The following is a 26,041-nucleotide window of genomic DNA, read 5'->3' as shown; positions in this document are numbered from 1 at the left end:
CAGTTTTGCTGGCCCTTCTGTAAAGGCTTGTGGCTGAGCTGTCTTAGTTATTCCTTGAAAACATTTGCTGTTTGGAATTGGAATTATACGTAATATTAGGCCTGTACAATTATTTAAAACTAGCCGTACCCGTGCGCTCCGCTGCACCTGTTAGAAATAAATATAAAGTAATTATATAATTAAAATAAGACATTTGATCCAGGGAACATTCGTGTTTGATAGAAGGATAAATCGTTTAATATGTTACTTAATTTAAATTATATTTAAATAATTAAAATGCGATAATTTTGGTCCAGAGAGCACTCATTTGGTGCAATGACAATTCCTTTATCATGTTTCTTATTTGTTATTACATGCAACCATAGTTTAATGAATGTACAAAATAGCCTATTAAGTTTTCTGTGCATAAGAACCTATTTTAATCTTACCTGTCCTCGATTCACTCAGAAGTTACTGTAATAACATTAAAGCATTATGTCCATCTAGAGAAACTACACTTTCCAATGGTGAAATAATAATTAATTATAAAACTCGGTTAATTTAGCTTCCGATATTACTTCATACAAACACAGAAACATTCTCTGTAGGCTATGTTTAATAGCTTTCGACTGTTGTTGTCCAAGGCCCCTTATAGACGAAGTCATTTGTTCTTATTTCATTGCACCGCCTTAGATGGCGTTATTTTAATTTTGAAACTCATTTATCTCATTAAATATATCAGTCCTATCACAATTTTGTAGAGAATAAAACTTATCGGAAATCATTTTAAAGAAACTTTTGTTATGTAACATTTTTTTTTACAAAAATCAATAATAAGCGAGATATTTCGATTTATTTAATTCAGGCCCCCTTATAACTCCCCTTTCAAATAAAGTATTTTGAATGCCATATAGCCTAAAATCTAAGTTAAAACGAACTTAATTTATATTCCAATTTTCATATAAATCGGTTCAGCCATTATCGCGTGAAAAGGTAACAAATATCCAGACAGACAGACAGACATACAAACAAAAATTTCAAAAAAGCGATTTTTGGTTTCAGGGTGGTTAATTATATATGTTAGGACCAATTATTTTTGGAAAATCTAAAATTACCAGAAAAATTTCGGCTACAGATTTATTATTATTATTATAGATAATGTAAAGAAAAGGGCACCTTTAAGGGGTTAGGTACAGCTTACAGCAGTAACATTTTTGGAAATATTAAAATTTTTTTTCCTCCATTACTGCATCTTGTACAATAATGAAAATTTGTATGTGTATAAAACACTGTTCTGTTATTTCAAAAAAATATATAATTTTTTACGATTTAAAAAAATTATTTATATATATATATATATATATATATATATATTTTTTTTTTTTTTTTCAAAATTCAAAACGGTGGCAGTTCACTATGCAGTGATGAACCTTTCCCTTATAATTCATAACCTTGATAACTTTTTCATGTTCTCTCTCTATTATTTTATTGCTGAAACTCATGTTTACAATATCATGCTCTTTCAACTACATTCCTTAATAAATATTTTTTTTTATTTTGTGTTAGAAGAAAATACTTATATTTGATCATTTTTTTAAATGAATTTATTTTTATCAGACAATTTATCAAAGGTAGAGAAGTGATTTTGCATCATATTGTAGATATCACATGCATAAATACACACAAAAATTTTCATCACAGAATGTTGGATATTTTTTTTGAGTTATGAGGGAAATGCTTCATTACTGCATAGTGAATTTTGAATTTTGAAAAAAATATATATATATATAATTTTTTTTAAATCGTAAAAATATTTTATTGTATACCAGAAGGACAGTGTTTTACACATACTAATCTTCATTATTGTAGTAATGGAGAAAAAAATGTTGAATATTTCCAAAATTTTACTCCTTGAAGCTGTATCTAACCCCTTAAGTGAGTCACATGATTTTTTTCCGTTTCGATGATCATGCGACATAACCACTCGAACGGACAGTAGTTTACTTACAATAATAATTGAAGAAACGAATATGGAAATTAAATCGAATGGATGTTTAGTTTTTAGAAGTCACAACTCGTCTCCAATTATACGGAAATTATTAATGAAACGACGATGAAAATCACGTTGTAATTTAAAACACAATTCACTTCCAAACGGATTCAAAATTTGTTCCCATGTACTTGAAATAGTTTGTGAATCGAAAGTAATTGCCTCTTTTTATTGTTTTATTTATACACGCTTTAACACCTCTGGTCATTCTGCGTGTTTAGAATCTGTGGGTATACCAGTAGGCCTTTTTTTTTACTATTGTTGAGTTCCTGTTTATATTGTGTGTTGTAGACGGCTTGTGTTCATGTAACTGATTTTATATTTTGATTAATTTTTATGATATTGGTGATTGAGGCGGTGATGAATTATGGTAGGTGTATGTAAATTTCCAATCCGGCATTTGCCTTTGTGACTGAAGGAAATCATGAAAAACCCCAGTCAGACTAGCCGGCCATGAGATATGAACCCGGGAACTTACGAATGCGAAATTGGTATTTTGAGCGCATCGATGCTGAGTAATTTTATAAATGACAAAAATTGGTCAAACGATTATGAGTAGGCCTATTTTCATACTATAAATATATTAAATAAATTCAGAATTTATCTCCAGAGATAGATGAATGAAAGAACAAACAGTAATTCGTCCCCACAGCTTACAAAGTTGAAAGTAATGTGGATACAAACGCAGCGTCATACTTTAGTGAAAATAGCAATGTATGTACAATAATAACAAGTAAAATGATGAAAATAGTTACTTCGGAAAACGTATTATTTGTCTTTCGTGTGTTAAAATTTATATTACCTCGTCAACATGTTTCAGCCTGCTATCGGCCATCTTCAGAACTGGTTGTTGCTGGACTTGACGCCTTTTGTGTGTTTTTCCTGTGGGGGTGTGTTTATGTAGTGTAATGTGGAGTCAAAGTGTGTGTGTGTGTTCTGAAATTGAGTTGTTGAGAATTTTATTTCTATGTGTTTTTGTGTGTCTGTATATTTCGTACTGTTCTAGTGTGTTTAGTTTCTGGCTTCTTGGTTGGATATGTAGAATTTCCATGTCTGTGTTGATGTCTCTGTAGATATGATTAGCATTTGTGATGTGTTCTACATATGTGTAAGTGTTTTGTAATTTTGTTATGGCTGTGATGTGTTCTTTGTAATGTGTTTGAAATGATCTGTCCTATGTAGAAGTTGTTGCAGGTGTTGCATTTGAGTTTGTATACGTCCGTGTGGTTGTATTTGTGTATTTGTATTGTTTGTGTGTTGAGATATTTTTGTAGAGTATTATTTGTTTTGTATGCGATATTGTAATTTAATTTCTTGAATGAGGTTGCTATCTTGTGTGTGTTTTTGTTTTCGTATGTTAGTGTGATGTATTTTTTGTGTTCGTGTTTGTGTTTTACTCTTATGTTTTTAGTGATTATGTTTTGTCTTGTTATGGCACAAACAAAAGGAGCCAAGACTAGCAATAACCAGTTCTGAAGATGGCCGATAGCAGGCTGAAACATGTTAACGAGGTAATATAAAATTTAACACAAGAAAGACAAATAATGCGTTTTCCGAAGTGATATAGTGTTAAAAGTTGTGTAATCAATATGTATATAGAAAATAGTTATGTTGTTTTAATGAGAGTCCATTTAGAAATAAATTCATAATTCGTCCTCAATAATACTTACTGTAACTGATGAATCAATGTCGAAAATTAATATAGAGACGTATTATGTCACGAAATAAATCCACAATTCACCACTAATGACACTCACAACATCTGTTCAAACTACGATACAAATTACGTCATACTTCAACGACAGCAAGTTATTAAATAAATTCATAATTTTCGACATTTTAACGATGATTAATTAATAACGAATTCACAGTTCGTCTTCAGATATACTTACACGTTTAAGATACAGTAATTAAAATTATTTGTGATTTTAAAGGCACTTCAATAATATTAACAATAATTAAATTATCTTTGCAAATATTGTTCAAAATAACTGAACAAAAATTGAGACAGGAATCACATTGATGTTTTAATAACTTGTCACTATAAAAAAATTCACAGTTCATCACTGGCAGCGGATATCTAGTCTATATAATTCGATAGTTTTGCACAAAATCAATTCACAGTTCGTCACAAAATTATTCACTGTAGTTCTCAGATAGACGATAAAAATCGAGTGTAATTTTAAGAATAAGATAAACTAATTCTGAATAAAGATAGCTTGAGAGAAAACGCACGTGATTGATGAAATATGCAGTCAGTAAGCTCACCTGAATGATTCGCGACTGTAGCAACCGGGAGCAGCGCGAGAAGGCATGATACTCGCACGTCCCCGCGCACGACTAACTCGACTATGAAGTACGCATGCAAGCCGCTACCGTGACTGCCCGCCCTCCGGCTTCCTGTCGCTTACCTCATGCAATTCTCATGTCGGATACTGTTTACTTCAGACCAAATCCAGGCCAAATTAACAACTTATCAGAGCCAAGCAGATAACGGAAATGAAGTTTATTACACTATCTTCCTAATACGGGGATAAGTAATCATAAACTGACGAATTAGACTGAATGATTTTTAGTGGATTATTTAACGGCGCTGTGCCAACTACTAGGTTATTTAGCGTCGATGAAATTCGTGATAGTGAAATTATACAGACATCATTTTATTTTTTATGCTCGACCATGCCGAAATGTACTAATTATACACCTGGTAGCAGTCCTTTAATGCATGTCATTAAAGTACACCTACTCATTAAAGTACAGGTCTTCAGCCAATGATAACTCAGCTTACATGTGTTCAGCCAATGACAAGTCAGCTTTGTACCGTTATAAAACCGCAAGTATCGATTATTCTCGGATATGCAATCGAAAGAGAATTAGCGAAAAGTCACGGAGGCTGGAAATCCAATACTGTCGCAGAAGGTTATGTTCTGTTACTATAATAATTAGCGTTAATTGTAAATAATATTCAAATAAATTCAATTTGTCATCTCGTTTTTCAACGTCGAATTCAATAATCAAGGTTATAATATTATAATATTACCAAGTTTAACGGGACTACGTCAAGGTCAATGACATTATTGTTCCTCGGAAAAAATCAATACTTTCGCGTCTGCGCACATCTCACAATTCACGACCTAGAACAAGGTCACTTCCGATCTTGTCAGTTACAAATAAAATGTATACATCTGAATACCGGTAATTTCAAGTTAGAAATATGGTCGAGCATAAAAAGTCGTATGAAACTCGCCTATAATGGTAATTAAGAAGCTCGTATGAAAATTATGAAACTCGCTTGCGATCGTTTCATAAATATCCATACTCGATTCTTAATTACTATCATTATAGGCTCGTTGCATAATGTACTATACTAACATTTCTAATATTAACCTGGCTATACCTTTGCTACCCCCTTCCACGACTGGAGTTCGATGATACTGCAGTAAAATACAAACAAATCACTTTACTAGGTATAGGAGGGAAGAAAAGTAGTTCATCCATTTACGTAAACTAGGAATTATCGCGATCTTGAGTTTGATAATTTTCATTAGGTTTTTGTTTAATCAAAATACAATACCCTGTATTAACAATAACTGTTTTTACTCATGAACTGAGCTATCCATTCGGACATATTCATTATGCAGTGTATATTATGCGGTCTACAGCATATTAGCGTACAATTTAGAGAATGAAGTTAAATTGAAAAATAATCATAATATGGATATTTAAACGTATTTTTTCAAATGGTGGCCGTTCATTTAGATACAGGCTTCAGTTCTTTTGTGCATATTATCGTACTATAGACTATTGTACCTATGTCCAATTATCAGTTTCGTCCTTCGTACTAGTAACTCAATTTTAAAATAATTCTGTACTTAATCTGTAAAAGATTACCTGACGTACTGTAAATTCAATCTTCACTTCTGTCCGATCCGAAAAGATAAAATTACTTAGATATGCTATCTACTTTCCATTCAAGTAGTTACGTCGCAGGGTCGTAGAAAGGAAGGTTTTTTTAAGTTATTTTAAACAGTTGTATAAAATTACTTAGACGCCCAATTTCTAACAGAAATTAATGTTTTCAGAAAAGAGCTAAGACAGCCCAGCCATTAGCCTTTACAGAAGGCGAGCAGAAGTAGATGGGGAAAATCGGAATGCGACGTAGGCAAACGGACGAGTTATTAAATAAGTATATAATAAATTTCAATCTTAAGACATATCAACTTGCAAATGTTTATTTGCTATTTAATAACAACATATGAACGTTTTTGCCGTTTAGGGCATCTTCAGATATAACAAAAAACATGTAATCTGGACCTATAATAGTAAATTATGCAAATGACAAGGAGTAGAGAACAATATATGTAATACATGAGATTCATGAGCTTTATGTAAAATATGACATAATACAGGATGAATATTGAGATGATCTTTGGATTTTAAAATTAAACTGGACGAACATTTTTACATATAGCTCATGTTACAATTAAATATATGTAAAAATGTTCGTCCAGTTTAATTTTAAAATCCAAAGATCATCTCAATATTCATCCTGTATTATGTCATATTTTACATAAAGCTCATGAATCTCATGTATTACATATATTGTTCTCTACTCCTTGTCATTTGCATAATTTACTATTATAGGTCCAGATTACATGTTTTTTGTTATATCTGAAGATGCCCTAAACGGCGAAAACGTTCATATGTTGTTATTAAATAGCAAATAAACATTTGCAAGTTGATATGTCTTAAGATTGAAATTTATTATATACTTATTTAATAATTTACCAAGCATATTGATATATAAAATGAATTGTAAACGGACGAGTACCTGTACGAAAACATGATTCAATATTGAAAACTCTTTCGGCACTGAAAAACGCGAATATATTTATGGAACGTACTATACTCACTAACTCAGTACTGTTTAGTATCATCGTAAGGCACTTTGACTGCATACGCGGCTTTGGTTCTGTGTGGAGGACGATTGGAAGTTTACTAGTTGTAGAAGGAGTGGGAGTGAAGTACATTAAAAAACTCAGGTACAATAAAAATTGAAATAAAAATATAATGATGTCCCTGTATTTGGAGATAAGAGACCGACGATTCGCCGTACAGTTGGGAAAATATCAGAAAAAACACGAGCACATAATCAGTTCAAACGGGAATTGAACCCAGGCCCGAGCGCAGCTTCGGATCAGTAAACAATATTGTATTTACTGCCTGAGCTACGACGGTATTAGCTGAATAGATAAACTGAAAGATAGACAAACACATAAATAGATAGGTTGTTATGTAGGTGAGAATACACAAGACAAAACAAAGACATACACAGAAACGCAAACAACATACAAACACACACAATACAAATACACTGTACTCAATATTCTAAGTCATTTAATATAATTTAATGTTTCTGTCATTATAATACAAACTAGTGGCTTGTGCAGCAAATGCTGCAAACTAAGTTCATTAGACGTTCAAATACAAATTTTTTAGGTTTATTTTCAATGAAGAATACCAGACATTTTGAAAGTTATTTGCTTCCATAATAATGAAACATACTCCCTCTGAATGTTTTTTTTATTCCAAATACTTTTTCTGGAACCTATCCAGCTTCAGTTTTTGAGTTTCAACGCGAAAACGCAAGTAACAATGTCAGGACGATCAGTGGGTTTTTCCTGTGGGAGTTAAGAATAGCTATTTCAGGTCATTGTGGATTGTAGATGAAAGTTAAAAAAAGTCAGGTTTGCTATATTTCGAACAATATACATAGCATCTTGGTATAACTGCTGCATGGAGAGCTTGAAATGTAGAGGGTAAAATAATTTTATCCTGCTAAGACATCTTGCTGAAATGATCGGGAGACTACAAAATTTTCTAGGCCTCTTATTTTATCAGTAAGTAATACCTTTTGGTCTTTCCTTAGGAACTATAATTTTTGCGCTCTCTCGAGCCAATACTGAAGAGAATGACGCATATAAATATCTACACCACACCGCCAATAAGTTTATGAAAAAGACCCAACCCCATTTGATTAATAACTATGAAAATATTTTATTTTTAATAACAATATTATTGTCTTACGTAAGTTTTGTAAGTTCATTTGTAAAATAGCAGCCATTCAGTAAATTATAGAAATGAAGATCTAATTTAAGATTTTCTCTACATCTACTTAAGGTTATATAACCAAAAACGTTTCACTTTCATATCATAAATATAGCATTAATATGTACCTATAATTAATGAAAAATAGTCACATCATGGCATTAACAATAATAATATTTCATTTCTAATGGTAATAATGTCATCAAACCACCTCAAGTTTTGTAGAGTTTAATATCCAATACACAGCTGCACTCAGAAAATTACACACCGCAAAATCAGACCTGTAAATTATTTTAGCAAGTCTTGAGTTTTTAATAACCAATTGAATTTGAACTCTAAATATGTCAGCAATCTTGCGGGTCATGGCCTTCGTGTAATAACCTATTGTTTATTGTAGTGCGTGTTTTGTTTTATTCTGAAATCACGGCCAATTGCTGAAATGCAATTAGTTCTCAAAACTGACGAAAGATGGATTTTGGGAAATAGGAAACTGATGTAGGAAAATTGACATTTCACGGAAAACTGTTATTTTTCTGAAAAACTTTGGGTTCCAAGCTTCAAAATGAGGGGTCATTTATTAAAATCCGTTCAGCCATTTTCCCGTAATTTCCATTACCAGTTCAAATTATATATATAGATGTAAATTACATGAATATATAACTTCGATTGTAAATCAATTCTGTAAATGTAAACAAAGATCAGAGAGAGAAAACAAACGGAAGGATTGAATTAAATTTGTTGTATTAGTCTAATTATTATTTATATTATTGTTATTTATGTTATTACTATATGTACTTTGTGTTAGTTTTATTCTATCTTTGTATTTTATTATTTGTAGTCTGTAATAAAAAGTTAAAATAAAAAAAATACACAGAAACACACAAGTATATAGAAACATACAACACGCATAATAACACATACAGCAAACAGGAACACAATCAGCACACAGAACACAAAGGAACACAAACAGCTCATAGAAACACACAGCACACAGTAACACATATAGCACACAGAAAACACAAACAGCACACAGGAACACTAACAGCACACACAAATATACGCTGCACAGCACACAGGAACACAAACAGCACACAGGAACACTAACAGCACACACAAATATACGCTGCACAGCACACAGGAACACTAACAGCACACACAAATATACGCTGCACAGCACACAGGAACACAAACAGCACACAGGAACACAAACAGCACACAGGAACACTAACAATACACACAAATATACGCTGCACAGCACACAGGAACACAAACAGCACACAGGAACACTAACAGCACACACAAATATACGCTGCACAGCACACAGGAACACAAACAGCACACAGGAACACTAACAGCACACACAAATATACGCTGCACAGCACACAGGAACACTAACAGCACACACAAATATACGCTGCACAGCACACAGGAACACAAACAGCACACAGGAACACAAACAGCACACAGGAACACTAACAATACACACAAATATACGCTGCACAGCACACAGGAACACAAACAGCACACAGGAACACTAACAGCACACACAAATATACGCTGCACAGCACACAGGAACACAAACAGCACACAGGAACACTAACAGCACACACAAATATACGCTGCACAGCACACAGGAACACTAACAGCACACACAAATATACGCTGCATAGCACACAGGAACACAAACAGCACACAGGAACACAAACAGCACACAGGAACACTAACAATACACACAAATATACGCTGCACAGCACACAGGAACACAAACAGCACACAGGAACACTAACAGCACACACAAATATACGCTGCACAGCACACAGGAACACAAACAGCACACAGGAACACTAACAGCACACACAAATATACGCTGCACAGCACACAGGAACACAAACAGCACACAGGAACACTAACAGCACACACAAATATACGCTGCACAGCACACAGGAACACAAACAGCACACAGGAACACTAACAGCACACACAAATATACGCTGCACAGCACACAGGAACACAAACAGCACACAGGAACACTAACAGCACACACAAATATACGCTGCACAGCACACAGGAACACTAACAGCACACACAAATATACGCTGCACAGCACACAGGAACACTAACAGCACACACAAATATACGCTGCACAGCACACAGGAACACAAACAGCATACAGGAACGCAAACAAGCATACAGAAACATAAACAGCATATAAAACATACACAAACACACATACACAAAACATAAAAACACAGACTCGTACTAAAACTTTCGAGCATATCGTTGAGTCGCAACGCCGGAAGATTCAATCATTTTTAGACAGAGATCGGCGTGTGTATAATCTTCAGCGTATGCTCGTGGGCAGCATTGAGCATGTAGTGTGCAGTTGTGCGTATCTCATAGCTGGCGAGAGGCATATTTATTGTTAGAAGTGTGAAATAGCTAACGTATTTCTTTAGAACGAATGTAATAAGCTGTATTTCAATTTATGTAATTGATTCATTTTCATTTGCAATATTAAGGTCACGAGGCCTTCTCTTCCACTTAACCAGTACATACATACATACATACATACATACATACATACATACATACATACATACATACATACATACAGTTCACACCTGTGGAGTAACGGCTAGCGCGTCTGGCCATGAAACCAGGTGGCCCGGGTTCGATTCCCGGTCGGAGCAAGTTACCTGGTTGAGGTTTTTTCCGGGGTTTTCCCTCAACCCAATATGAGCAAATGCTGAGTAACTTTCGGTGCTGGACCCCGGATTCATTTCACCGGCATTATCACCTTCACCTCATTCAGACGCTATATAATCAAATTGTTGATAAAGCGTCGTAAAATAACCTACTAAAAAAAACTACATGCATTACAGTCGGCATGGATAGCTCAGTCGGTATAACGCTGGCCTTCTGTGCTCGAGGTGCGGGTTCGATCCCGGCCCAGCTCGATGACATTTAAATGTGCTTAAATGCGACAAGCTCATGTATTATATTTATTGGCACATAAACGAACACCTGCGAGACAAAATTCCGGCACCCGGCGACGCTGATATAACTTCGGCAGTTGCGAGTGTCGTTAAATAAAACATAATTTAAATTTAAAATTTACATACATACATACATACATACATACATACATACATACATACATACATACATACATACATACAGTTAACACCTGTGGAGTAACGGTTAGCGCGTCTGGCCGCGAAAACAAGGTGGCCCGGGTTCGATTCCCGATCGGGGTAAGTTACCTGGTTGAGGTTTTTACAGGGTTTTCCCTCAACCCAATATGAACAAATGCTGGGTAACTTTCGGTGTTGGACACCGGACTCATTTCACCGGCATTTTCACCTTCATCTCATTCAGACGCTAAATAACCTAAGTTGTTGATAAAGCGTCGTAAAATAACCAACAAAAATACATACATACATACATACATACATACATACATACATACATACATACATACATACATACATACATACATACATACATACATACATACATACATACATACATACATACATACATACATACATACATACATACATATACCAGTCCAAAATACAGTTTTATTGAATTTTATCAGTATGTAATACGCGTTTACTGCGTTAATGCAAGTACGAGTACAGTATGTAATTTTCTGTATAGAATGTGAAAACTTAGACTATGATACAAAAGCTATCTTCTTCAAATTTCCGTTATTCTTTTCGAAGATTTCTCAGACAGAAAGTAAAAATATTACATTCACCAATGATCTAACAAATTTCCACGTACTTGAATTCACAGCTTTGGACCAAGGCCGTGTTTGAGTAACACCAGTGGGTGACAGACGAACGGAAGAATGTTTACTCCTTGCTTTTTTTTTAATCCTTTCAATCTCAATTTCGAGAGGATATATTTATCGATCTTCTCTTTGTACTTTTGCTGTATGTTGTGGTTATTGGAAATTGTGATGACAATAAGGTAGGTGTGTTGACTTTTTTTGTCGACTAATTTTATGCCTGGACAGTCAGGACATTTTTTCACCTTTCAAACTTTCTGTACTAGTACAATGTGAAGCCGTAATTTATTGCAGCTGCTTTTAGTAGTATTGCCAGTATTTTGAAATATATCACACGATAAAAGGAAGCAAGTATTGAATTAAAATGACATTGACGGTAGACGGCTTTGGTTGATCAATTAACATTGATTTAAAATGTATTACTCTTCTCATTTTGACCTCTTCTTTCTTTTCATGGCGCTTACAGAGCTCGAAAAATATTGGCTTCAATCCATATTTAAACTTCAACTCTTACTACATTGTTTCATGGGAACATAAGTTTACTCGAGTCGCATTGTTTCAGTTCCTTTGTCTTGATCGTAACAATATTACAGTTCATAATTTATTTTGATAGACTAGCCGTACCCGTGCGCTCCGCTGCATCTGTTAGAAATAAATATAAAGTAATGACATAATTAAAATAGGACGTTTTATCCAGGGAACATTCGTGTTTGATAGAAGGATAAATCGTTTAATATGTTACTTAATTTAAATTGTATTTAAATAATTAAAATGCGGTCATTTTGGTCCGGAGAGCAATCATTTCGTGCAATGACAATTTCTTTAACATGTTTCTTAATTGTTATTACATGCAACCATAGTTTAATGAAGATTGACATATCATTTAGTTTTAATGTGTATACATTATATTACTTGCTATATGTTTCAGAAGTTACTGTAATAACATTGTAGAATTATGTCCATCTAGAGAAACTACACTTTCCAATGGTGAAATAATAATTAAACAATTAATTAGCTTCCGATATTACTTCATACAAACACAGAAACATTCTCTTAGGCTATGTTTAATAGCTTTCGATTGTTGTTGTCCAAGGCCCCTTATAGATGAAGTCATTTGTTTTTATTTCAGTACAGCGCTTAGATGGCGTTGTTATTGTAATTTTAAAACTCATTTATCTCATTAAATATCAGTCCTATCAAAACTTTTTATAGAATAAAACTTACCGGAAATTATTCTTAAAGAAACTTTTGCTATGTAATACTTTTCATGAAAATCAATAATAAGCGAGATATTTCGATTTATTTAATTCAGGCCCCCTTATAACCCCCCTTTTAAATAAAGTATTTTGAATGCCATATAACGTAAAATCTAAGTTACAACGAAGTTAATTTATATTCCAATTTTCATATAAATCGATTCAGCCATTATCGCGTGAAAAGGTAACAAACATCCAGACAGACAGACAAAAATTAAAAAAAAGCGATTTTCGGTTTCAGGATGGTTAATTATACATGTTAACACCAATTATTTTTGGAAAATCGAAAATTACCAGAAAAATTTTGGCTACAGATTTATTATTAGTATAGATTATTAAGAAGACAGTATTAAATTAAATTAAAGAATTTAATATTCACCAAAACAAGAAGATACGTTTTGTTTTCCGCATTACATAAAAAAGTAATTCGTAGTAAAGCCAAGATCAGGATATTTCGCTTCGTTTGTAAATTTACAATTGAAATACTGTAGTCTATATGAATCTTATAGATTCAAAATCCTCTATATCCACTTTCACAAATTGAAGGATTTTAACAGTAATGGTGAGATGGGAATGTCAGAAAAATACTAACTGCAGCAGAAAATGTAGGCTATATCTCCAAGCTACATGTTCCACTACAGACTAACGTATTTACCTACAAATGACCCCCTGCGGTGGCTGAGTGGTCTGATCTCCAGTCTGTCATGCAGACGGCTCGGGTTGAAGTTCCGGTCAGGTCTAGTTATTTTTCGTTGAAAAATCCATAGTGGCACTTGTGACGAAGAAAGTCGCAGTTGGGGTTTTCTCGGTGTTCTCCCGTTTCCCGTATTAGGCATCTACATCATTCCGTCAACACTTCTCCATTTCGTCATCAGTTACATAGCAATCCCCGATCGCCGCGCCGGCTGGCGTCGCACGGAGGAGGCTGGCCTAGAGACGAGGTGAGCTGCCTGCTCGAAACCTGAGTAAGCAACGAACCTTAGTGTAGTCAGCCGTTGTGGGTTTGGAAATGCACCTAGCTTGAGGGTTAGCGCAATAGATGACAACAGGTTCAGTTTCTTCTTCCCCTGACGCGCAGGTACCGATTTCATGAGATACGAAACAGTGGCGGCTCCTGCGTATTTCTTAAGAGGAGGAAAGAAGGTAACAGGACGAAATGACACCTTCTTGAATGAAACATGTTACAAATTAGCCAACATGCACACATGTAAGACCAGGTAGTGTTGGGGTTGGCCTTCCCTTCTGTATAGCAATAATCTGTCCTTGTATACAACTGAGTTTCCTAAATTTTCCATGAAATATGTTTTCACTTCCATTCATTGTTTAATAATTGCACAAATTAACAATTACAAGGAAATTCACCTCGCAGCGTTTTTCGAGCACAGTACAGCATCACACGTGTTGGAAGAGATTATAGGAACTAACACGTAATCGGAACCAAGGAAATGGGAATGGGAAATAATCTGAGGAAAGCGAGAGCACTGCACACACCCACGTGGTCTGTGTTGCCACATGTACATTGTACAAGTTCAGTATCACATGCTTTTGAAGAATATCAGTTCTTGTAAAGTCATACTACCATTATTGTTCAAAGTTGCTGGTACTCAATTTTTTATGTTAAAAATAATGTAGTTTGGAGTACCTACTTACTTTCAATTTCAAATATATTTGTACAAAACTGAAAACTTGGCTGTTGCCCTGTCTAGTACACATTGAATGGAAGTGAATTTCAGGGGCCAAAAAGATCTGCGATACTAACGTAGAACTACTTCCTCTTTGTTTTATATAAACACGACTTTAACTTTGAAATATCCTTGAAAGTTTCAAACCATGCATAGTAGCCTATATAAAGTGCAATGAATAAAATTTTTTATTTATAATTTAAAAAAAAAAGTTTATATGGTATATTTCATAGCGTTGTGTTAAAACTATTTTATTGTGCCTCCTCCTAGTTGTGTTATAGTCTGGTTGAATGCAAGATCGTTAGATGGCAGCGGTAGCGAGCTTGCTGCACGACCAGTCGGTTTCTATTTCGCGCCCATGCGCTGATTCAGAGGAGAATCTCCTCCCTCGCCGTTCATATTTACTCGCTTTAAAACTCTGCTTCTTTCTCTGGCCGCTAGTGCGCTGTTGTCTATGTGTACTAACTGCAGTAAAGGAGGAATGGATTGGCTTTCCTCCACACAAATAATATCGCATCTTTCTCACAGTTTTCTAGCAGCACATGAGCACGCATCGTTTGAAACTCGATCAACCGAGGTTTTCTTATAGCTGTGAATTTAAAAATGATCGAATCTTCCTTGAATTTCAAGGCACATATTTTATTTGGTATTTACTTTCAAAAGAAGAAAAATGTGAGGAGGACGTTCCTCCCTTCCCTCCCCCGACGAACCGCCACTGATACGAAATGACCTATACTTTTATTTACTTATTATAGTCGGCGTGGATGGCGCAGTCGGTATAGTGCTGGCCCTCTGTGCCCGAGGTTGCGGGTTCGATCCCGGCCCAGGTCGAAGGCATTTAAGTGTGCATAAATACGACAGGCTCATGTCAATAGATTTACTGGCATGTGAAAGAACTCCTGCGGTACAAAATTCCGGCACACCGGCGACGCTGATATAATCTCAGCAGTTGCGAACGTCGTTAAATAAGACATAATTTATATAATTGTAGTTATTTATTTACCTATTTACTTATTTATTTACTTATTTAGTTGTCTATTTACTTATTTATTTATTCAGCATCATTAACTTCTTTGTTTTAGACCATGTGATCTGTAACGATCTAAGAAAGATGGCCTTGATTCTTTTTATTTGTTTATTTATTTTTATTTTATTTTTTATATTTCATATTCTTTTATTTTTTATTTTTTATTGTTTTTTTATTTTTAATTCTTTTTCTATTTTTTATTGTTTTTATTTTCTATTCTTTTATTTAATTTTATTTACTTATTTGTTTATTTATTTATTTATATTTGTTATTATTTTTTTAATTTTTATTTTATTTATTTATTTTTATATTTATTTTTTATTTTTTATATTCTTTGTTTTTTTTTTAAGATTTATTTTAGGTCGCATAACTGCTGGGTCTTTTTGCGACCATAGTATTCATATACAGAACAATACAAGACAAGCAGTGATGATTACAAACAAAGTACACAATATATTACAATGTATCTAGAGATAAAAATAAATAAACAAAAAATTAATAAACAGAGTATATGAACAGTATAAATTTTACAATTAAATCATATTATACAAGGAAATCTCTTTAAAGAATTAAATTACTTGTAGAAGAACATCTGTACAGTATTGTTGAGTGCTGTAGATATATCATTTGGTATGTTGTACTTTTTCCTTGAGGTGTGGTATTTTCGGCATTCTATGGTGACGTGTTAGATTCTTTTATTTTCTACCTTTTTATTTTTTATTGTTTTTATTATTTATTATTTTTTATTTTTTTATTTATTTACTTTTATATTTTTTATTTTTTATTATTTTTATTTATTTATTTTTATTTTTATAATATTCTTTCATTATTTTTAATGGTTTTTTTATTTTTTATTGTTTTTATTTTTATTCTTTTATTTAATTTTATTTACTTGTTTATTTATTTATTTTTGTTTTTTTAATTTTTTTTATTTATTCATTCTTTTATTTTTATCTTTATATCCTTTCATTTCTTTATTTTTTATTGTTTTCTATTATTTATTTATTTATTCATCCATCCATTCACCCATCAACCCACCCATCCATCCATTTATTTATTTATGTATTTATTTGTCTGTCTGATTGTCTCTGTCTGTCCGACCGTCCGTCCATCCATCCATCCATCCATCCATGCATCCATGCATCCATGCATCCATCCATCCATCTATCTATCTATCTATCTATCTATCTATCTATCTATCTATCTATCTATCTATCTATCTATCTATCTATCTATCTATCTATCTATCTATCTATCTATCTATCTATCTATCTATCTATCTATCTATCTATCTAGACTTATCTATCTATCTATCTATCTATCTATCTATCTATCTATCTATCTAGACTTATCTATCTATCTATCTAGACTTATCTATCTATCTATCTAGACTTATCTATCTATCTAGACTTATCTATCTGTCTATCTAGACTTATCTGTCTATCTAGACTTATCTATCTATCTATCTAGACTTATCTATCTATCTATCTATCTAGACTTATCTATCTATCTATCTATCTAGACTTATCTATCTATCTATCTATCTAGACTTATCTATCTATCTAGACTTATCTATCTATCTATCTATCTAGACTTATCTATCTATCTATCTATCTATCTATCTAGACTTATCTATCTATCTATCTAGACCTATCTATCTATCTATCTAGACTTATCTATCTATCTATCTATCTAGACTTATCTATCTATCTATCTAGACTTATCTATCTATCTATCTAGACTTATCTATCTATCTATCTAGACTTATCTATCTATCTATCTAGACTTATCTATCTATCTATCTATCTATCTATCTATCTATCTATCTATCTATCTATCTATCTATCTATCTATCTATCCATCTATCCATCCATCCATCCATCCATCCATCCATCCATCCACCCATCCATCCATCCATCTAGCTATCTATCTATCTATCTATCTATCTATCTATCTATCTATCTATCTATCTATCTATCTATCTATCTATCTATCTATCTATCTATCTATCTATCTATCTATCTATCTATCTATCTACCTACAGTAAACAGGCCTACGTTTATACAGTAATACATACCAGTCATCGATTCCTGTTTCCTCTAGTAACGAGCCATCAGATGACTACTGTGACGAAATTAAAACACGACACATTAGACAAAATGAGTTACGTTTAATTTACGGGCAATTGGGAAGTACTTTCTCACAGATGAAGTGGCCGTGCGGTCTTGACACGGCAGGCTCGTATTCCTGCGGTGATGGAATGGAGATGCCGGGACAGAAATGTCCTGCGGTCAACCAAGCCCCATTAAACTACTGGAGCTCTAGCAAAACTGACAAACAATGCGGACCGGATAAAAGGTTCCTTTTTATATGTTTTATTTTATTTTTTGCCGCATCGTCTGGTTTCATTTCTTCAGTTGAAATTTTGTTTCCCTGGTGTTGCAAACTTTATAAAGATCTGAAATATTCTCATGTTCACACGTATAATTTTTCTTTTACATTTTTGTGTGAATATGCATTTCATAAATTTTTGTCATTACGGATCACTTTTGTGTAATTGCATGACATTATAATACAGTATTATCGATTAATTGTATAGCCTACGTATTAATACAGTTAACAAAGCACTACAGTGGAATTTTATCACATTCGAGATCAGAGTGAAATCCCGACGCGACGTGTCGAAGTGTTATGACTAGAGCCCGGATGTTTGGCAAAATGCCTTTTTTACTGGGTGTAAATAAATCATTATTTGCACAGATATAAATGTGATTTGGAGTAAATCGAAGTGATAGAGCCAATTTTTATTTTGCCTATTTTGCCTTTTTAAGGTGTTTCTTACTAACAAATGCCTTTCTTTCATTTTAAAGGAATATTTCTTGTTTACTTGCAATTTTCTAATCAATTGTAATGTAATGTGTATGAAATTTAAATATTTGAAACAATGACTAACTTTACTGATAATAGTAAATAAAAGTAATTATTGAAGAGTCCATTGCAAGAATGATGGATGTCATTTGGAATACATTTTGCAGGAGAAGCGATTGAAAGTTTGAAATGCTTAGCGCTCAAAGCTTAACTGTGATTTTCCGATCATTACTGGACAATGACTATCAGTGTTAATGCTATATAACTCTCTATGACATTCTATATGTCTTAAGCTATGCATTGATAGTCTTGGTTCATTTTCGACAAGAAAGTGACATCCATCATTCTTGCAGTGGACTCTTCATATTTATTTCTGTGCTTAATCAGCTAATAATCGTGCTTTAATACTATTGTTGTAATACGAATAATGCGCGACAATCCACAGTTACAAATATAATATTGTCAGGTCTTCACGATACCAACAATCAGCTTTATAATTTTAAATATTAAGCTCGTTCTCATAGAAGCTGTCACGTAGCATTTTCAATTGTTTGTTTTCATTCAAATCTTACTGTTACAATTTTGTGCTACACGTGTTTATTATTGTAGGACAAAGAAATTTGAGTGAGGAACAGTCAGTTATTGTCGGGTGACAGAAGGTATATCGGTTAGATACAATGCCTAAATTTAGTAAACCATTACAAAGTAAACTTCATGCTTACGTTAGTGAATTTGGTGCCCATGTGTTTTCAACCGATGGAACAGTTTTATTATGTAAGTTTTGTGAAAAGACAGTTAATCGCGAAAAAAGTATTTTATAAGTCAACATGTGTCACCTACGAAGTAAATATGTGAGTTATGTTTATATAATTTAAATTTATTGTTAAAATATATTATGCCTTTTTACATTATTTATAATATCTTTTTCAAAGATTATTATGTCTTTTTTAATATCTTTTGTTTCATAACTATGAAAAATACAATTCTAAATTATTTTGATTTTTATGTATGAATTCTATTAATACAATATACTGGTAATAAATTTGTCTTATTTTAAGAACATTAAAATCTAAAAACAATTTTTGAGATGGAAAATCAATACGCTTATGAATATACATTTTAATTATTTTCTTCTGTAATAAATAAAGTGAATTAAAATTGGTTTTAAATAAGCTACCCTATCCTATAATTCTATACGTAATTACCGATTGAAATAAAGTTAAGTATATTGTGCGTAATAAACTTATTGACAAGTAATTCCTCAATAAAACAAAATAATATATTATTTTACGTAATTTATTACAAAGGTAATTAATGTGTTGGTTTTATTTTAAATAATTGTCGAAAATTATGCCTAAATATTTAACTTTGTTTAATAATATAATCGGACATTTACATTGTATAACGCAACAATTAGAGTCATGTAATTTAATGCTTAATATAGATGTAGGAGGTTTGTTACATTTTTCAGATAATGAGGATGGAATAATTATGGTTTTATTTTCGTTAATAGGAAGATAATTTATGTCAAACCATTTTTTAATCTTTTTTAATCATTTTATGCCATTACTGTCTTTTGCAATCATTTTATTGTATCCATTTTAGTTTATTTACTATATTGTATTTCTTATGGTTTGTTGTAGTTAGTTCTGGTTGATTGGAAGAGAAGTCCTCAAAGCCTTAACTCTACGAGACGAATGAACGAACGAAGAAACAAACAAACAAATAAATGATTAAGTGTGTGGTGTTACATTGTAATATGTAGTTTTGTCGGACAAAAAGATACAACTTCATACTTAACAACAACTTTTAGTTGCAATTTGTAATGCATTATACATTTTTTTTAATAGCGCCCTGATTAGGTATTTCCTGAGATTTCCCCAACTGTAAGGCGAAGCTCGCCAAAACCGCGAAATTGATAAAGATAATACTGTTATACCTAAAGTGATATTTCAGTCTTCTATTCGATAAAAATGGGTTCAAATACCGGTACTAAACATTCCTCTGACTGAGGTTCTAGCCGATATGTAACTTATGTACATCTATTATCAGGCAGTACATCTCACTTGACGGTATGTGTCAGAAGAAGAACAATTGTTTGTATGCATCTGAAGTCTGATTAATGTAATATGTAACTAGTCGACGGTGTATGCAATGGAAGGGGAAGGGAACTGGCCACCCTACCCCATTATCTCCTGGCCTAGTTGCCTCATAAGTAGTGCCTTGTTGGTATCAATTGTGAGTTTCAGACCTGTCTTCGGACAGTTGACTAAACAACAACAATGCTAAACATCAGTGGCCTCTACAAATAAATGAAAGGGTTTTATAATCATTAATTCTTCACATTGTCCCAACAAAAAAAAATATTGAAGTAAAATAACCAAATAAAAACATCCGAATATATAAAATTCTGGTGGATCCACCTGTAGCAGCGAGTTACCGAATGGACAGTTTATATTCCTCATCTCTGAATACAAAATTCACGAATTAGTAGTTCAAACATAATTCAACGCAGCGTTCCTTAATTTTAAAACTATCTTAAACGCGTGGGGTAACGAACACATAGTGACAAGTCCTAGTTCAATTAAACATCATTTAATAAAAACAGTCCTTTTACTTTGAATACTAATGATCGGGTTCTCCAAGTATTGTTAGAATATTTGATGAATGTTAAACTCTAAACTGTTTGTTAAATATAGTTTTTTCATGTCTTCAACACTAGTTAGGCTTAACAGATTGTTAAGTGTTTGTTAACTTTAAATGTAGAATTTTAGGCAGTTAACTCCTTTGACAGATAGTTAAATATGGCAGATGAGACCGCAGATGTTCAAACAGAAGTTGTGAAAATAATATTTTATGTCTCTCTTTAAGGAATATTTAGTGTATGACTGATAACGTAACATTTAAAAGACACTTTGGAAAGCCAATATAAGGAAGATATCTTCAAAAGTGAAGTGATTATCATATTGGCTGCTTATTTTGATACTGAGCTATTATTGAATATTTAGAAAATGTGGGATCTCAACGTGGCAATGTAACTAGGAATTATGATTTATATACTATGCAAGATACTCAGTTTGTGACAATATAGATTTTCGAAACAAGTAGGCCGCAAAATTTTACAAGAAATTTAAACCAGACTTGAAGATCCCACAAACAGAAATAGACCATTTACTCCAATTTATTTACTCTTGATTCTATGATACTGGCTCTTTTCAACTAACTATAGCCAAGTCGACCGTGGCCAATGTCAATAGTGTTTCAAAATACACAGTGAATATTATATTAAAAAGGTTTCAGCAGAAATTGTTTCTTTGGGAAGTCATGTTAGCATTAGTACTATAACCTTACTTTGTAATAATCATTAATCGAATCATTATTTTAATTGTTTCATTTCCATTTATCTTTTTATGTTTGTTAATTCCGGATCCCAGTGGTTAACCTCACTTGAGGACGGATGATTTTAAATAAATCTTAGTAGTAGTCTGTGATAGTAGTCACCTACAACTTTCATTTGTCTTCTTTATCGAGCATGGCCTACAGTACCAGGTTATGATTTTATACGTGTTTCATGTCTTACTCTACAATACAGAATTTAAAGAGTAATATCAGCCAATAAAAATTGTCTTACATGTTCAAAATCATTACCAGTGGTTGGTGGTTAAAATAGTGTTAACGATTTTTATAGCTATAGTAAGTGTTGATTGTTTTAAACAAAACGATGTTGAAGAAATGCAAAATACATTAACAAAACGTTAAAAATAAACACGCTGTTAATTTAACACTAGTTAAGCGAAATTAAACATTTCTTGGACAAACTGACCATAAGAGTCATGAATCGGTAGATAATAGTTACGTTTGCGTACTTGCAACTCAACCGACATAATTATGTGCGGACACAAAACATAATTTTAGAACTACTGATTAAATAGTTACAACTTCTTTACTTACATGTGAGTTCCACTTCAAAACCTGTAAATATGGAATCAGTGGTAGTAAATAAACCTTAGAAGCCACCATCTTCGACACAATTGTCCAAACATGAAAAAAATCGAATTGAAACATTTTTCACAACTGAAGTAGACAAATTTAAATACACGTACTTCGCCACAATTGCAAATATAAATTTAGTTGGTAATGTCAGTTATCACCGTTGTCTTACTGTTGCCATAAACTGTTTTTCTTTTGTTACGCTTAGCTACCGATGCGCAACTGTCTCCACTCAAGATGATACGTATCTCGAAATGCTTCTATTAAACCAACTGAGTCAATGACCAGCCTTTTGTTTCCATCTATGTAGCTCGATAGCATTAGGTTTGAAAGTTTATTAACCATAATTTTTGTCCTCATGTCAACTGATTCAATTATGAATTACATACATTTAACGTTCCTTTTATTAGTGGCAAATATATTTCTATATCCGCGTTTGTGGAAAAGTGGATAGTGTGTTCGCTTCTCCACCATGCGGTCCGTCATTCGATTCTGGACATAGACAATGGACTGGGTGTTTGCATAGACAATGGACTGGGTGTTTGTGCCTTGTCATGTGCCTTGTGTTGTCTCAGCGATGGTCCTGTGCCGTGCTGATCACACGACCAGGGAGGCCTGCAATGTGTTCCTTCTCTATTATAATTATGTCAATATGTGTTGAAGTTTTTCTTGTCCTTATGAAAGAAAATTAATAATATATATTTGTATATCAGATGACTGCTGGCCTGACGTTCATATTTATCAGCAGAGATGGCCGATCATCCAACCGGTACGAGGATAAAGTGTGGCCAACACTATGATTAGCCGTTATAAAAGTTTTCGAAACTGGATTTTGCTGTCTAGCATAGCTCCCTAAATTTATCACGATGCTGAGTAGGCATGCATTCACTGGCTGAAATTCCGTGAAGAAATTTCTTCTCGCTTGAGTAATCTAACCAGCACTCTAAAAACTGAACTACACGAGGCCGTCAGAGTGTTTATGTCGTAAGGTCGTAGAAACTGGGGAAATCAAGTGACAGTTGCCTACTTAATTGGGCCCTTTTTTAAATTGGAAGTAAATCCCGAAATGGCAAAATATATGATTATGTCTCGTGACCAGAATATTGTATGAAATGGAAACGTAAAAATTGGAGATTTATCCTTCGAAGAGGTGGAAAAATTCAAATATCTTGGAACAACAGTAACAAATATAAATGACACTCGGGAGGAAATTAAACGCAGAATAAATAACGGGAAATGCCTGTTATTATTTGGTTAAGAAGCTTTTCTCATCTAGTCTGCTGTCAAAAAATATGAAAGTTAGAATTTATAAAACAGTTATATTACCGGATGTTCTGTATGGTTGTGAAACTTGGACTCTCACTTTGAGAGAGGAACAGAGATTAAGGGTGTTTGAGAATAAGGTTCTTAGGAAAATATTTGGGGCTAAGAGGGATGAAGTTACAGGAGAATGGAGAAAGTTACCAACGCAGAAGTGCACGCATTGTATTCTTCACCTGACAATTAGGAACATTAAATCCAGACGTTTGAGATGGGGAGGCCATGTAGCACGTATGGGCGAACCAAGAAATGCATATAGAGTGTTAGTTGGGAGACTGGAGGGAAAAAGACCTTTGGAGAGCCTAGACGTACTGTAGATTGGAGGATAATATTAAAAATGGATTTGAGGGAGGTGGGATATGATGACAGAGGAGGTATTAATGTTGCACAGGATAGGGACCGATGGCGGGTTTATGTGAGGGCGGCAATGAACCTGCGGGTTTCTTAAAAGCCATTTGTAAGTAAATAAGTAAGTACGAGTATCTTAAGTAGTTATACTATAGCATTATGTAGTCTTTCAATTCCGTACAGAATATATTTTCAGGAAAGAGCCTAACAGCCCAGCCACTATTTTCATAGAGGGGCCAGAAGAAATGGGTGAGGGAAATTGGGATGCGATAGGCCTATAACCACTCGGACGGACAGTAGCTTATGCAAAATGAGACAAAAACAGAAATAGAACAATGCAAAAACTGAAGACAGTGCTTGTAATAAAATATGTAGAATAGTAAGAAAGCCACCGCCGTGGCTCAGTCGGTTAAGGCGCTTGCTTGCCGGTCTGAAGTTGCGCTCGGGCGCGTGTTTGATCCCCGCTTGGGTTGATAATCTGGTTGGGTTTTTCCGAGGTTTTCCCCACCGTAAGATGAATGCTAGATAGTCTATGGCGAATCCTCGGCCTCTTCTCGCCAAATACCATCTCACTATCACGAATCTCATCGACGCTAAATAACCTAGTAGTAGATACAGCGTCGTTAAATGACCAACTAAAAAAAACAGTAAGAACGAAATTATTGAATATACCATGCCAACAAAATAGGTATGAACATAATCTCAAAAGAACTCCTAAGGTATTGTACCACTCAAGAATCAGAAGACCAATTTCATTGTCGACTGGTTAAGCAAGAAGGTTACAGATCGTAACAAACCACGAAGCCTAAGATTAAGTTTTGCTTGACGGTGGATGATTAGTACTAAATTATATCTTCTTTTTTCGGTATTGTAGGTCTACCGTTGTGGTGAGGTTTGATGCGAGTCCTTTAAAAATTACAATCTTGCGCACTTGGCTGACACGTGGTAGCATCCAAGCCGTTTGATCCGAGGTTCGCGAACTTAAACACGGCTGAGGACGTTGGATTTTAAAGTGGGGTAAAATCCTTAGTATGACCTATGACCACAGTCTAGTATATACAGTTACGAAGCTTGAGTTTATGAGGGTACTAGGAACAATAAACTGTGCAGGTGCTATTTCGCATTGTCTGTGATGAGGCGATAGTAGCGAACCTAGTGGTTAGCAACTATCTATGGATAACTTACATATTTACTACGTATTGAGCTTCGTGACTGTATATACTAGACTGTGGTATGATTTCCTCCAGAAAGAAGTAAAGCTATGGGCTCCGTCTCGTAGATTTACGTCAGATAAGAGAATACCATGTCTGAAAAAAGATTTAAAGGAAAATCGTCTGCCGTTTCCCGCATAAGTAAAAATCTCGATGCTGAATAACCTCCATATTTGAAAGCTTCATTAAATAGTACATTACCTTTTGTTGGATTGATGCAAAAGTTCATATTTTTTCTGTTATGACTAAAGTTTTTATTTGAGATGAATAAAAGACAGAAATTAATCAGTACTATATTCTCCTACATTATCTATGACTCTCTGCCAATCCTGTGTCTGAAGAAATCTCCTGATTTGAATTAAACAAGTCGTCAAGTCCAGTTTGTAAAGCATCTTCTTTATCAAAG

General features: G+C 33.7%; 1 protein-coding gene across 2 annotated transcripts in view; it reads right to left on the bottom strand.

Annotated features, from left to right (window-relative positions):
- LOC138709315 (uncharacterized) overlaps nt 1-4,393 on the bottom strand; it is a 124,228-nt gene extending 119,835 nt beyond the window's left edge. Inside the window, exon 1 of one of the 2 annotated variants that reach the window (XR_011334908.1) lies at nt 3,700-4,291. Coding sequence is in view for 1 of the 2 variants with exons in the window: in XM_069839991.1 (XP_069696092.1) it covers nt 4,298-4,344 (47 nt within the window). In the remaining variant the exon portion in view is untranslated. The other variant, XM_069839991.1, reaches the window with a different exon arrangement.
- Between the last annotated feature and the right edge of the window lie 21,648 nt (nt 4,394-26,041).

This window comes from Periplaneta americana, chromosome 11, assembly GCF_040183065.1.
Source record: "Periplaneta americana isolate PAMFEO1 chromosome 11, P.americana_PAMFEO1_priV1, whole genome shotgun sequence".
NCBI classification, from domain to species: Eukaryota; Metazoa; Arthropoda; class Insecta; order Blattodea; family Blattidae; genus Periplaneta; species Periplaneta americana.
Note: the sequence above shows the minus strand (reverse complement) of the source record. Positions and strands in the feature narration are given on the sequence as shown.